General features: G+C 40.1%; 1 protein-coding gene across 1 annotated transcript in view; it reads left to right on the forward strand.

The window, feature by feature from the left end:
- Positions 1-16812, forward strand: part of LAMA3 (laminin subunit alpha 3) — a 573745-nt gene that overhangs the window by 310531 nt on the left and 246402 nt on the right. Inside the window, exons 22-23 of the mRNA XM_053714980.1 lie at positions 5366-5522; positions 14612-14744. Coding sequence (XP_053570955.1) covers positions 5366-5522; positions 14612-14744 — 290 coding nt within the window. The remainder of the gene's footprint in view (positions 1-5365; positions 5523-14611; positions 14745-16812) is intronic.

Below are 16812 nucleotides of genomic sequence, written 5' to 3' on the forward strand. Positions count from 1 at the left end.
CAACGCTTAAGAACTGCAACACTGTTTGTACCTCATTCATTGCCCTTTTATTCTAATGTATGATCTGAATGCCTGGGGTTTCCATCTCCCCAAATTTTTTATCCTTTCTTCTAAACACCCTTTCTCAGCCGCGCTAGTTGCAGCCCCTATTCTGAAGGAATGTGGTGCGAACCGCAGGTGATCCCATACCAGCCTCTTTGTAACCATTTCTAATACCTTTTTATGCTGATACTTTGTCAAATTGGACCAGTCCGTGTGTCTTAAGAATAGCCTACCCTCCTCCCGCCTTACTCTTAGCATCTCCTTTACCCTTGCCACTGGGCATGTGCTGCTCCCAGTCTCCCTCATCGACACCCACGCCCCTTTCCCTGCTCTGTCTGATTTTGATTTTCTTAGCAGAACCATTATGTTATCCCTGTATACCCTTACATTGGCGTTTTCCACTCCATTTTCAGCGTCCGCCTTACTTGTTGCTACTAATTCCCCTATCCTAAATCCCCCCCAGAATGCCATAACGAATGCTGCCTTAAACAAACTGGCCTCCTCCTTACCACTGCACACCACTCCCAATACCGTTATCATTCTTTCCAACCTTTCCTCTTTGATTGGCTCCCTGTCGTCTGATTTTTTAACCTCACCCGCCTGCCATGCTCTTAACACCTTTCTGACTACGAATGATTTTGTCATGTCCTCCATGCCTCTTAATTTTGCAAAGAAAGATACCCCCGCTACCGACCTGACCTTTTTTCATGCCCTTCGTCTTTAAGGACCAAAGCCATTGCAAGAACCTACTTCGCTCTCCCCCTATCGCGTTACTCTTAAATCGGAACCACTGCTTCCAATAGGTGTCGTATGCCATCCAAGTTCTTGGGGCCAAAGATTTTTCAACCAGTTTCCTTATACCTTCTATGCGTTCCCAATCTGCCAAAGAAAGATGGGGCAGCATTCACCTTCGCTTTTAGCGGCGGGCGCAGCCCTCCTAAATACCTCCCAATTAAATCTAGACAGGGCGTCAGCTATTACATTTTTATATCCTGCAATGTGTTTTGCTTTAAAGCAGATGTTCAGCTGCAAGCATTTCAGCACCAGGTATCGCAAATACTTTATTACTGGCATTGAAGATGCAGAAAGATTGTTGACCACGTCCACTACTCCCTGATTATCTGACCAAAACGTAATACTTTGTTTGCCAGTAACTCACCCCACAGCTCTACTGCTACCACAATGGGAAATAATTCTAGCAACGCCATGTTCCTCACCCATCCGCCCCTTTCCCAGTCTGCTGGCCACTTGCCCACGCACCATCTACCCTGTAGGTATGCGCCGAAACCTGCGCTTTCTGCCGCGTCTGTGTAAAGTTCAAATTCATTCGCTGCTGCTGATCTTGGCCATATTCTAATCCCATTGAACTTTGTTAGAAATGTATCCCACACTCTCATATCCTCCCTCATTGCTCCTGTCAATCTTATCCTGTGCTCTGGTTTTTTCACCCCTGCTGTTCCCAATTCCAATCTTCTTTTAAAGATTCTCCCTACTGGTATCACCCTGCATGCAAAATGAAGCACTCCTAGCAACTTCTGCATCTCCCTTAGCGTCACCTTTTTCCGCCCCAGCATTCCCTTTATCAGCTGTCTTGCCTTCCCTATTTTTTCTTCTGGCAGCTCGCATTGCTCTTTCACTGTATCGATAGTTATGCCTAAAAATGACAGACGTTGGCAGGGCCCCTCTGATTTTTCAGCTGCTACTGGGACTCCTAGCTCCTCTAGCATATTAAGTAATAAATTCTTCAGCCCTGCCCACTACCATAAAATCCTCCAAATAATGTATGATTCTATCTGAGCCCGTTCTTATTGCCAACAACCAGTGCAAAAATGTGCTAAATTTCTCGAATATAGAGCATGATACCGAGCAGCCCATTGGCAAACATTTGTCTACGTAAAAATTTTTGTTAAATCTACACCCCATTAGTTTGAAACTGCACGGATTTAACGGTAACAGCCTAAACGTGGATTCTATGTCTACCTTCGCCATTAATGCACCATTCCCTGCTTCCCTTACCATGCTTACTGCTGAATCGAACTATTGGTACTGAACCGATGCGTCTGCCCTGTCGTTTGCATTGTTTACTGACTTCCCCCTAGGATACGACAAGTGTTGTATCATGCAGAATTTTCCCTTTTCTTTCTTAGGTACCACGCGCCAGGGGTGATATGACTAAACCCTCTATAGGTATTTCCGTAAATGGTCCCGCCATTCTCCCCAACTTTACCTCTTTTTCTAATTTTTCCTGCAGTACCGCCGGGTACTCTGTTGCAGATTTTAAATTCCTAAACTTCTCTGCCCCGCACACCTCAGTTTTCACTGGCACTACAAATCCCTCTGTTAACCCCTTCATCAGCAATTCCCTATCCTCTTCCTTGTTGTAGTCTACTAACTCTTTTAGCAGCCTATCTACCCTCAACGGTGTTCTGGCCATTCCCCATTGCTCCCCCGCTACGTTTCCCCCCTGGCCATGAAAAAGCTGCTTGTTAGCCCCTCCATTACTCTTTCTACAATCGGCCCCCGCATGAAAACCCCCACAATATCTACATATGTGTCTGAATTTACACCCATTACCTCTGTTGCATCTCTTCTCATTGTATGCCCATCATTCCTTCCCTTCCATTCTCCCTGACCTGCCCAGTGTTAATGCTACTGGCCTCTGCGCCACGCTGTCTGCTGGCTTTATCAAACGTGTCCACATGTCTAGTATTTTAATTCCAAACTCTTTCCTTCCCTTGTCCCCCAACTGCAAATTCCCCCTTCTAAATTCACCATCGTAGTCTTTCCATCCAAAACCCTGTATGTTGTGTAACATTCCGCTATTAAATGTACATATCTTAACATTCCCTTTACCTTCCCCGGATTGCCAGATAGAAAACATTCTGGGTATATTACCATCCCTTCTACCCACTCTGGGAATGACTGCTTCAATTTCTTCACCTTCCCCTCTTCGCTTCTAGATTTTAAAGCCACTGCTTCCCTCGTAATTTCGAACACATCTACGTATTTTCCTTTTTGTGCCTTCATTACAATTTTAGCTTTTAAATGAGTTGTCAAAGGCATTAGATTTGTCCCTGTGACCTCGTCATCTGCGTTAAATTCCCCTTCGCTATCCCCCCCACCTGCCGTGATTTCTCTCTCCCCCTTTTTACCTTGTTTTGAGTCAATTTTCTTTACAAATTTTAAAATTCTCCTATTACCCTCGCCCTGTAATCTTTCATCATCCGAATCCCAGTCGGATGAACTGTCTGACCCCAAATCTCTGCAGTACATTATTTTCTTACCTTGTTTTGGTTGCACATTCTGTTCACTCTCCTTGTCCCCACCTCCTTCAGTGTTCCACTCTCCTCTGTCGCTTTTTCCCTTGGGATCTCCATCCCTTCCACTCGTTGAGCACCTTGCTGTGCTACTCTCCATTTCCCTCTGAAATGGATTCAAATTAGTATTATTATTTTTGCATTTTCTGTTTTCTCCTGATTCATCCCCTGATCCCCACTCCCTGTGCCTCTCATTCTTTCCCTCCCTGTCTCCGCATATCATGCCTTCCCTTTCCTTATCCTCTTCTACCATGACATAAGTGTTTCCTTCCACGTCCCTTATCGTCCTAGGCTTGCCTCTTCCTATTTCTTCTGTTCTATATCTTTTTTGTGGCCTCTGATTTTTCTGCCCACAGTTGTATACATCCACCCACCTCCGCTCCCTTTCCTCATCGCTACCAGACATACTACTGAGCCTCGTCTCTCTAGCCCTGACGCGCTCTGCCTGCTCATGTGCCTATCTTCCTAACTTCCATGTTCCTGTTGCCCCCAGTGCTGGGCCCTCCGGGACCCCCACACCTACCCCCTCTACTCTGTGCCCCCTGTCGCTTCTCGCTCAACTCAGATACCTTGCTATAATTTATCCCATTTCTCACCACATAAACGCCCCTCTCCCTGCCGCACGCCAATTTCTGATACCCCTGCTTACTGTCTGCCATGCTGTGCTCCTTCTGCATGGGCGTATGCCCCACACCCCCCCCCCCTGGTATTCCCATATGGCGCCGCTCCGTCTCCATTGCTATGGGGACTTACTGATGGCCAACAAACTCTCTCATTGCGCCGCGCCCCGCTATCACTGCCGGGACTCCAAGATGGCCAACTAGTTATCGCGGGATTTCCAGCGCGGTCCCGCCCTGCTATATCACGCCCTGCTCGCTGGTTCCGGGAACCTGGCTCCCCACTACCGCCTACGCAATATTTTACATTTATTCAGTAAACAATAGGTATAAAATATTGGAAAATATATAAACTAATAAGTCATGCATGCACAAAATAAAAATATAACTGTATGCTCATATAAGACCATGAAACAAACTAAAAACTGCTGCACATTTAGGGTAAAACAGTCTAGAAGCTTTACTTTACAGCCACAAGAAATTTTACCCATATATCCCTATAAATGTTACCTTGTAAACCACCTATTTTTATAGCGCTGTGGAATCTGTTGGGGCTCTACAAATAACCAATAATAATAATAATAATAATAATAATAAAATGCTACTCCCAGAGGAGGGATAGGCCAATGTGCTGAAAGTGTAATTCGTTTGGTAGAATGAATAGTCTTGTGGACATTCTTTTGAAAAATCGAATGTTGATGAGAATGAATATCCATTAAAATTTGGTAATTATTTCCAATTTTCGATTGTTCATAATTAAATCGAATATCCACATTCCAAATTTTGAATGTAACATTCAATTTAACAAATACTGTTCATAAGTTCAATAGTTCATGTGGTAGGGAATTTAGTAAATTGTTATATAATAGATACAAATATATCAATTTGAATGTTTCTATTTCCAATATTGCATAATTCGAATATTACATTTAAAGAGTGAATTAGAAATAGTAATACAAATATAATTATTCACATTTTTCAAATTCGAATATTGCATAATTCGAATTGAATATTACATTTAAAGAAAGCATTAGAAATGTTAGAATGTTGTACAAACATTTGAAATTTGAAATGAACAAACTAATGTTTTAAAATTAGTTTCATTTTTGGAATGTTGCAAAACATTCACTCATCCCTATCCCAAAGTTGGAATTAAACATAGAACAAACTAATAAGGCCTTGTTTATTAACTGGTTGTGCCAGTTCTCTCTTTTTCAATATATGAACTTAATTAAAGGAACATTGTTGTGGAAAAATGACATGATTTAATTTTTCAGAGCATATTATTTTTATACTACCTACTGTGGAACTCCACGTGTTTAACCCCACAATTTTCTTACCTACAAAATTTGCGTAGAAGCTGTGTAACCTTTTCATTTCCTCTTCAAGGCCTACAACAAACTACTACTTACCTGATCTCCATCAACTGAAATATGAAATTGAGGATGGTATTACCCCTTCTGGAAGAGGAGTTCGGTTTGGGTATGATCCCCTCCAGTTTCCTGGCTTTAGTTGGAGAGGTTATGCAGAGATGACATCCATTCAAGTATGTAGTATATAGCTTTATTACTTTCAAACAAAACAGAAATAAATATTTTGTGCACAGTAGTTTGCATCATAAGTTACTTTACTTTGATGGAATTTCAGAACATGGCAAAAAAAAAGTCCAGAATTTTATATTATAATGTGAACTAATTTAAAATAATATTCAGTTTATTAGCTGTTATTTACAAACTATTCAGTGCTCAGATACCGATTTTCATTTCTACATTTAGAATATAAATGCAATGTTTGTTATTAAATAATAAGAAGAGTAAACTACAGCATATTTTGAAAACTGGCATTTAGATAAATCTGTTTGTCCATATAATCAATTTCTATGTTAACTCCTTAACAACATCCAAAATACAGGGTATGTTGGCTGTTGTTTTTCTTTGAAGGGTTAAATAGCATGGCTCTCAATGACAACAGGAAGACAGTGCTGCAGCCCAATACCTCCAGATGTGAGGCATGTTGTAATAGCGCATCTCAACACTTTCTGCAAAATCCTGTGCTATTACAGGGGAAAAAAAACCTTAAGGACACACAACATACAGGGCATGACTGTGTCATTAAAGGGACAGTCTATTCCAGAATTGTTATTGTTTCAAAAGATAGATTACCCATTCCTCAGTTTTGCAAAACTAATAGTTATATTAATATTCTTTTTTCCTCTGTGATTACCTGTGATTACCTTGTATCTAAGCCTCTTGATCCTACCTCCCCATCCAACTACCGCCCTATTTCCCTCCTCCCTCTTGCCTCAAAGCTTCTCGAAAAACTAGTATATGCACGCCTATCCCATTTCCTTACTTTAAACTCCCTTCTTGACCCGCTGTAATCTGGATTTCGTCCCTATCACTCCACAGAGACAGCTATTGTTAAGGTCACCAATGACCTACTTACAGCAAAATGAAAAGGCCACTTCTCTCTGCTTATCCTCCTTGATCTGTCCGCAGCCTTTGACATTGTCGACCACCCTCTTTTGCTCCAAACCCTCCAATCCTTCGGCATCTGTGACACAGCCCTGTCGTGGCTCTCTTCCTACCTGTCAAACTGTACCTTTAGTGTAGCCTTCTCTGGGGCCTCCTCTGCCCCATCACCACTTTCTGTCGGAGTACCACAAGGCTCTGTCCTCGGTCCCCTTCTCTTCTCAATCTATATGTCATCACTAGGTTCCCTAATTAAGACCCACGGTTTCCAATATCATTTGTATGCCGATGACACCCAAATCTACTTCTCTGCACCAGACCTATCTCCTTTCTTGCTAACCCGTGTCACTAACTGTCTTTCTCACATCTCTTCCTGGATGTCCTCTCACTACCTCAAGCTAAATCTCTCCAAAACTGAGCTCCTCATTTTCCCCCCTTCCAAAATCTTCACCCCCAATATCTCTATAACTGTCGACAACTCCATCATTACCCCTACCCCGCATGCCCGATGTCTCGGGGTCACATTTGACTGAGATCTTTCCTTCACTCCTCACATTCAGTCCTTGGCTAAAGCCTGCCGCTTCCACCTTAAAAACATCTCCAATCTTCTTTTTGCCCTGGCAATCGAGCCATTAGCAGAACAAATCAGACAAGATAAAAAAATTGACGGCATCCGCCTACATGGCACTATTCACAAAATTGCACTCTTTGCTGACGACATCACAATAGTCTCATCAGACCCTCTATCCTCATTCCCGAGACTGATAGAAATCTTAGACTCCTTTGGAGACATGTCACTCTACAAATTAAACCTAGATAAAACAGAAATCTTTACCTGGGGAATTCCACAGAGCACAGTTGACACCCTAAGGGCTCAATATAGAGTACACTGCGTTAACAACTTCATCTCCCATTTAGGTGTTAAGATATCGAACAATATCCCTCAGATGATCAAAGACAACTATCTGCCCCTTTTAGCCGAACTGCGCACCCTGAAAGACAAATGGGACTACACTTACATCTCATGGATAGGTAGGTTAACGGCCCTTAAGATGTCTTTTCTACCCAAAATTACTTATTTATTTAGATGTCTACCTCTTCGTATCCCGGGATATCTCCTCCACCAATTTCAGAGTGAATTTACAAAATATATATGGCAACACAAACCCCCCAGAGTGGCGCATAAAATCCTTCAAAGCCCCCTTAGTAGAGGAGGTATAGCCTCCCCATCGATAACTAGGTATTACGAAGGAGCCATGCTCACTCACATCTCGCAATGGGGTGCGAAAGACTCCCCTAGTAAATGGAAAACCATAGAACAAGCCTCCCTCCCAAACCACATATTTTTACCCGACTTAATTTGGATTCCTGCCCACCTAAGACGTACCACAGACATTAGCAACAACATAATACGAGAATGCCTCGCCATGTGGGATAAGCTAAGACACTATCCACACATCGCCCCACATCCCTCACCTATTACTCCCTTGACGGGTCTCCTACGAGGCTTACCTGACTCACATCCTTATGGCTGGACAAGCATTGGAATACAAACAGTAGCTGACATTTGGGTTGCTTCACCAACCCCGAGCTTCATGACACTCTCAGAAACAAAGGCTGGCTCCAACTTACCCAGGTACATGACATATGAATATACAAGACTAAAGAGCTTTCTTATTAGTTGGGGATTTCGACCCGAGTTGCACCGACCCCGTACACTCTGGGAAACGACTTGGCAACAAGGTAACAAACTACACAGACCATTATCAATGCATTACACCTTAATAGGAAACTCAGACCCTGAGAATAAGCTTCCTCACTTACTCACATGGGAATCAGTTCTGAACCTGACTCTGCCCCCAGAAGTATGGCAACATGTAATCTCCCTCACCAAAAAAGCACTACACTGTGTTACACTCTTCGAAACCTATTACAAACTCTTAACGAACTGGTACCTTACCCCTGCAAGACTTAACAAAATGTTTGTCTCTGCCTCTCCCCTATGCTGGCGTAATTGCGGCAAAAAGGGAGATTCTCTACACATATGGTGGGAATGCCCTAAGTTAAAACCCTTATGGAGCACCTGCTTCCGTACGCTAGGGAGATTAGGCATAACACTTCCTATAACCCCTCCTAATGCCCTTTTACACATAGGCATTACTAAATTACCTAAACACCAAGCATACCTAGCAATCTATTTGCTAACAGCTACTAAAGCGACAATAGCCAAGGCATGGAAAGCCGAGACGCCCCCAAAATGGTCATGCATCCTAAACTATATGGCATACATCTACAACATGGAGAAACCTATCTTTTACTCTCTAAATAATTCAGACCTATTTGAACTAGTGTGGGCAGACTGGCAATCTAACCACACCATTACTTGGGCCCCGAACACTAGAGTAAACACACACTAGGCAACCCTCTCCATGTACCCTCTGCATACGAACTAAATCTCTACCTTTAACTCCAATACTTCCTTCCCTTTCTCCCCAGTCCCTTCCCCCACCCCAGCTAACCCACCTCATCTGATTTGAGCTATATTTCGCCCATTTTTCATTTTATGAACACATTCTGATCTGAAATATTATTACTGTTCCAATTTTTCTGCTTATACTTTATGTAGGAGCCTGCATGCTCCAAATCATTTACTATGTCATTGCTGTAATTGAGAATTCTTTACCAATAAAAATTTGAAATTAAAAAAAAAAAAAAAAAAAAAACATCTCCAAAATTACCACTCATTCTTTCCCGCCTTGATTACTGCAACTCTGTCCTCTCTGGTCTCCCCACCTGCCGCCTAGCTCCTTTACAATCCATAATGAATGCCTCTGCCAGGCTCTTCATCTGCTGCGCCTCTCTGCCAATCCCTTCACTAGCTTCCTCTTGCCTCTAGGATCAAACACAAAATTCTCACTCTGACATACAAAGCCCTCAACTGCACTGCTCCCCCCTATATCTCAGACCTTGCCTCCAGATACTCTCCCTCCCGTCCCCTTCGCTCTGCTCATGACCTCCTACTCTCCTCCTCTCTGGTTACCTCATCGCACTCCCGTTTACAGGACTTCTCCAGACTGGCTCCCATCTTGTGGAACTCTCTGCCTCGCCCCACAAGACTCTCCCCTAGTTTTGAAAGCTTCAAGCGCTCCCTAAAGACTCTACTGTTCAGGGATGCATACAACCTATGCTAACCTTACTTTATACCAGTTCCACTCCTCCATTGCTATCCCTTGAACCCCCTTAAGTCCAGCTGTCTGTAGATCACCTTCTTAAGAGCTAATTACAACAGTGCAACTCTTGGCAGGGCCCTCTACCCATCTGATCCCTTTAATTGTTTTGTTGTACTACCCTCTTTTTACAGCGCTGCGGAATCTGTTGGCGCTCTACAAATAACTGATAATAATAAATTATAATAATAAGCCTCTGCAGACCCCCCCTTATCTCAGTTCTTTTGACAGACATGCATTTTAGCCAATCAGTGCTGACTCATAAATAACTCCACTGGAGTGAGCACAATGTTATCTATAAGGCACACACAAACTAGCGCAGTCTAGCTGTGAAAAGCTGTCAAAATGCACTGAGATAATATGAGCCTACATAGATTTAGCTTTCAACAAAGAATACCAAGAGTGCAAAGCAATTTTGATGATAAAAGTAAATTAGAAATTTGTTTAAAATTGCATGCCCTATCCGAATCATGAAAGTTTAATTTTGGCTAGACTTTCCCTTTAGAGAGTTAAATAATCTATTGCATGATATCCATTAATATAATTTTAGCTAATAAACGTTTCTTAAATGTAACAGGGAAAACAGCTGCTGAAAAAAACACAGTTCTAAATGGCTTAGGTTCCAGCAGTGCTTTAATAACTAATCTCCTATTATGTTAAGTTGCTTGCTAAAAAATACCCTTTATGAACTAGGTATGGCTGTTACACTACAGGCTTTTGCACATTACTGCTATCATACTTCTTACAGTTTGGATAGCTACAGTATGTATGCTTCTGTGCCTTATCAGATTTTCACATCTTCTTTTCTGCTACCCCAGCTGATTTTCAAAAATATTGCTGTAAAGAGATTTCACATTTGCTGAACAAGTACTTCCTTTGTAAGTAGCTTCCATTTTTTTGCTGCTTGGGTGAACTTGCATGTAATTTAGGTAGAAGAGCTATCTTTATAAAGCTGTCAGCAAAATATGTGCACAACCAGTATCTTGCTATAAAACAACTCCTGCCTGAATCGGCTTTTTGGATCATAAAAAAAATTGTCTTTCACTAATGAACAGTATCCAGATGAAACATATTTTTTTTATCTCAGAATGCCATATAGAACACTTGCGGTATTTGTTCTCTACTTCAGTCTAAGTGCTGCCCTCTGCAGGCAGCATTCTGCACACCATTTATCTGTGAAGCACATTCACACTGTCCTCAGCAACAATTATTTTGACCACTCTTCCTTTTTATGTTGTCATGATCAAAATAAACTAGGGGTCTGGGCTAACCCCTTGGGTGCCAGAGGCAGCAGGAATTACAATTGATTACAATTGAAGTTAACGCTCGTCAGGATTGTGCGTCCTCAGAGCTCTGTTTAACTGTTTCACAAAACAAGAAAGTGTCACAAAGCACATCAAAAATACATTACAAAGTACAGTTACACTCAAAATAACACAATCTAATACAATTATTTAAAAAAATATTGCACAAAAAAGTTATAAAGACCTAAAGATATGATGTCAGGTGTTGGAAAAAAATAGGCAGGCAAAGGGCTTTAAAGTGATGGTAAATCCTAGTGTTTTTTGAAACACTAGGATTTACCAGATTCACAGGAATGAACACCAGCTCAGTAACATTGTTAGCCTGTTCTGTGGGGATTTACCACCTGGGTGCAGCTTCTTTTAAGCCCAGTAATGCTTTTCATAGAGTAGAACTTTCCTGTAGTATATCAGTCTGATCCCACCTATTATGGTTAGTCCAGTGCTGAAATACCAGGCAATTCCTGTCTGAACAATGAACTCAACAACCCCAGAAGATCGTTTTGGCCTTCATTTGGCCTTGTCGGTGTGGTGAAGCTATATTCCTCTAGGCGCACTGAGCAAGGAGTCTACATCTGGTTGCCTCTTTTTCCCATAGGAAGACTTAATACACACAGAGAGAAGCACACTCTTAGGAATGAACAACAAGCTCAATAACATTGTTAGCCTGTTCTATGGCGATTTACCACCTGGGTGCAGCTTCTTTTTAGCCCAGTAATTCTTTTCACAGAGTAAAACTTCCCTATATATATATATATATATATACTGTGTGTATATGTATATATATATATATATGCAAACAATTTCCAGTTCAGCCCACCAAGAGACATCAGCCTGGGTGCAAATATGAAAGGTATATGTAACAGAAACAGATGCACTCTCAGGACTTCCACAAACTTCTTTAATGGAACGTTTTCGGGGTTCACAACCCCTTCATCAGCATCAACTTACAAACAAACATATCACAATTTATAGTGTTTCAAAACAACATCTCACCAATCCAGTGTTACTCCAAAAGTGCGCAAAATATCGAGTGTGGAACCACTGTGTTAGTACCTACCGGAAGTGATGTTATCTCACTTCCGGTTTCGCGGCAATACTATGTGAGACTTACAAGCAGTGTTGTATGTAATGCCGTCATATATTAATTCTTACACAGAAGATATATAGTGTGTATCAAATAAATAAGTGCTGGAATGCCTTCTGATATATTCAGGATTTGCCTTAAATCGCCGTAATATTGGCACTGATCGGCATTTTCAAGTGTCAGCGTGTATATACATCGTCATAGCAACGGTAGCTATGGTTATAATAAACAATACGTTGTGTCTTAACACTGTTAATTCCCATAATGTGACAATCATATACATGTGACAGTGAGTGATAAACCTTCTCGGTCACTTTCATGCATAAAAGACAACAATTCATGTACACAAATAAAATATACAATTAAATACAAAAAAATGTGATGGTACTTGCTGTACTTGTTATCAACTCATACAATGATGTAGAATGGCTGCAAATCCTAAGGGGGCTCTTTACTAACTGTATACCCCCAGGATCTGTATGCCGAAACATATAATTATAATTATGTTTTCCAGTGGAAATGTGGACAGGTAGATAATGTACTATAGTTGATTGAGTACAAATCTATTTACCATTAACCCCAAGACTGTTAAGGTATTAGTGCATCAATTCAACTGTATTGTTATGGCCATGTATAAATACTGAGCCCAATAGAGATATTCTCCTAATTATATTGTGAATTCTCACAGAAGCATAACTTGTTAAGCTGAGACTGGGGAAAGGCTATGTGATTACATCAATATTCGCAATCCAATCTTAAGGTGGATGCCCCACTATGTCTCAAAGATATTCCTTATCGTATGTTAAAGTAATGAATGGTAATGTATGGGAATATATCTTAATTACATCTAATAAATATTTCTCCTCAACACACAAATTCAGAAATGTAAGAAAGGCCAGCTTGTAGGTGACCTAGGTAAAAATAGTCCCTCTAGTGACTTATTCATGTCGAGGAGTGATGAGATGAAAACCCCGGAATAAGGTCTAAGGTGCATACAAAGGTAATTCTACCTCAGGGTCCAGGCTTCCACAACCAAAGTGGGGGGTATCCCCTCCATCAGGATGTGTCGTAAGCGGTCAGCTAACATTGTTCCTAAGAACAATGGAGCTGGAAGCTAGACGTAGCCACAATGACCCTGGGTAATACCCCAAGCAGGTGGCACTACCTTAAGGGATCAAATAAGGTTTTTGAAATCTGGGGTGGTGTTTAATCCACCTGGATGTATGGTTCCAAGTTTGAAGATCCACTGGGCTTCACGTTTAAGCAAGGTATTTATATATATTTGTTAAAAAAACCATCAGATATAAATAAATAGAAATATGTATTGCTGAATAAATAGCACATATTCTTCTATGTGAAGAATATTGGAATGGGAAATATTCATATTTTCATGTTGGGTTAGTGCACTTGAGAATACGCAATCAGGCTTGTGTGTGCGTAGGGTTTTCTTCCACTTTTTTTTTTACTACATTGACTTCTATGGGGAAATACGTTATCGTGCATGCCATATTCTTAGTTAGTTTTCGTCAGCACGTTGGGTTAGCGTGCAAGCAAAAACTGTTTCATTTCAACTTGTAATACGAGCGCAACCTGACGCACTGAGAATACTTCTAGTGGAGTTATACTCTTCCTACAGAAATCTCTTAATACCGCTGCTATTATCTCATTCTGCTCTGTGTGTTTCCTTACACAACCTTCATGTGATGCAGGGGTCAGCAAACAGACAGTAAATATATGAATAGAATATTATACTTACTTGGCAAAATCAAGGCCATGATGTATGTACTTCTATAACAAGAGAGAAAATAAATCTCTATAAATATTTATTGACAGAATTTAAAAATATGGGAGCCACTCAAAATCTTACTTTGCTTGAAGCCTCGTTGTTATTTTTTTCTTTTTGTGAAGAAAGTCTGCAATGCTGAGAATCCATTTTGAATTTTCTAATTTTTTTTGATTATAGCTTTCCTTTGAGTTGGGAATAATGTGTCCATATCAACATGTATTATTGTAGTGCACCGAGCAGCAGTGCAAATCAATGAGAGCGCAGTCAACTACCAAACTCTGCAGAACCATGAATACAGCCATAAACAATATATAAATAAATGAATGTGGCTGTGTTTCAATAAAACATTATTTAGGGACGCTGACATTTATATTTCCTATAACTTTCAAGTGTAATGAAATATTATTCTCCTTTTGATTTTTTTTAAACATTTAAAAATGTAATGACCATTCTTAGCTTGTGGGCTGTACAAAAACAGTTTGCAGGCCTAATTTGGGCCCTAGGGCATCATTTGCCCACCCTTGATGTAATGTTATAAATATTTATACATATATATATATATATATATATATATATATATATATATATATACAGTATATATATATATATATATATATATATATATACAGTATATATATATATATATATATATATATATATATATATATATATATATATATATACTGTATATATATCTTTTATTATTATTTTATTTACATGTATATGGTGTTTATTTTATAACAATATTTCTACTTTTTTTCAGAATGAAGTTAGAATATCAGTGAATTTGGAAAAACCTAATCTCTGTTTGTTTCATATTATCCTAAAATATGTTAACCTTGGTTTACAATCTGTTGCTGGGCGTATTAGTGTTTATCCATCACACTCACCCAATGGTATGTACCCTTAATCCTAGTAAGAATTGACCGACAAAGAGGCATAAATGTTTTTAAAAGGTTTCAGATAAAATATAGCGTGCGCTGGTATTACTCAGTGGATCGCTAATATTGCTTTCAAGAAAGCAATATTTAGCGCTCCATGTGTAATCTTGCCTTATATGTTTATATAAAAAAAGCTAAATAAAGACAAAGGGCTGGATTCATAATATTTTGTTTTAAAAACACGTTGCTGCTGTAGTATTTTTTAATAACTTTGAGGTAATGTGCAGAATTTTTAAAACCTAAAGTTCCACTTAATCCTCTGTAGGAGGAACACAGGGAAAGGAATGTGAAGGATAACACAATCAATACCCACATACCCATATACTTAATGACTTGAAGGTAATTCAGCAGATCTGTAAAAATCTGACTAGAAAATGTCACGTGAACCTCTCTATGTAAATAAGTTATTTTACCTCAAGATTTCTTCAGCTCACCATAGTGCTTTGTGAGCAGTTATTCTTCAGTTACTGTTATACTGTCATCTGCAAGATGAAAAAAAAAGCCTGTCAGCTGCTTTACTGTGATTTCATTGAGTTTCACCATAATTTCATGAGATTTCTCCAACATAGGTGTGTCCGGTCCACGGCGTCATCCTTACTTGTGGGATATTCTCTTCCCCAACAGGAAATGGCAAAGAGCCCAGCAAAGCTGGTCACATGATCCCTCCTAGGCTCCGCCTACCCCAGTCATTCTCTTTGCCGTTGTACAGGCAACATCTCCACGGAGATGGCTTAGAGTTTTTTAGTGTTTAACTGTAGTTTTTATTATTCAATCAAGAGTTTGTTATTTTAAAATAGTGCTGGTATATACTATTTACTCAGAAACAGAAAAGAGATGAAGATTTCTGTTTGTATGAGGAAAATGATTTTAGCAACCGTTACTAAAATCCATGGCTGTTCCACACAGGACTGTTGAGAGCAATTAACTTCAGTTGGGGGAACAGTGAGCAGTCTCTTGCTGCTTGAGGTATGACACATTCTAACAAGACGATGTAATGCTGGAAGCTGTCATTTTCCCTATGGGATCCGGTAAGCCATGTTTATTAAGATAGTAAATAAGGGCTTCACAAGGGCTTATTAAGACTGTAGACTTTTTCTGGGCTAAATCGATTCATTATTAATACATATTTAGCCTTGAGGAATCATTTAATCTGGGTATTTTGATAAGATTATATCGGCAGGCACTGTTTTAGACACCTTATTCTTTAGGGGCTTTCCCAAATCATAGGCAGAGCCTCATTTTCGCGCCGGTGTTGCGCACTTGTTTTTGAGAGGCATGACATGCAGTCGCATGTGTGAGGAGCTCTGATACTTAGAAAAGACTTTCTGAAGGCGTCATTTGGTATCGTATTCCCCTTTGGGCTTGGTTGGGTCTCAGCAAAGCAGATACCAGGGACTGTAAAGGGGTTAAAGTTAAAAACGGCTCCGGTTCCGTTATTTTAAGGGTTAAAGCTTCCAAATTTGGTGTGCAATACTTTTTAGGCTTTAAGACACTGTGGTGAAATTTTGGTGAATTTTGAACAATTCCTTCATGTTTTTTCGCAATTGCAGTAATAAAGTGTGTTCAGTTTAAAATTTAAAGTGACAGTAACGGTTTTATTTTAAAACGTTTTTTGTACTTTGTTATCAAGTTTATGACTGTTTAACATGTCTGAACTACCAGATAGACTGTGTTCTGAATGTGGGGAAGCCAGAGTTCCTTCTCATTTAAATAAATGTGATTTATGTGACAATGACAATGATGCCCAAGATGATTCCTCAAGTGAGGGGAGTAAGCATGGTACTGCTTCATTCCCTCCTTCGTCTACACGAGTCTTGCCCACTCAGGAGGCCCCTAGTACATCTAGCGCGACAATACTCCTTACTATGCAACAATTAACGGCTGTAATGGATAATTCTGTCAAAAACATTTTAGCCAAAATGAACACTTATCAGCGTAAGCGCGACTGCTCTGTTTTAGATACTGAAGAGCATGACGACGCTGATAATAATGGTTCTGAAGGGCCCCTAAACCAGTCTGATGG

The sequence above is a fragment of the Bombina bombina genome, chromosome 5 (assembly GCF_027579735.1).
Source record: "Bombina bombina isolate aBomBom1 chromosome 5, aBomBom1.pri, whole genome shotgun sequence".
NCBI lineage: Eukaryota > Metazoa > Chordata > Amphibia > Anura > Bombinatoridae > Bombina > Bombina bombina.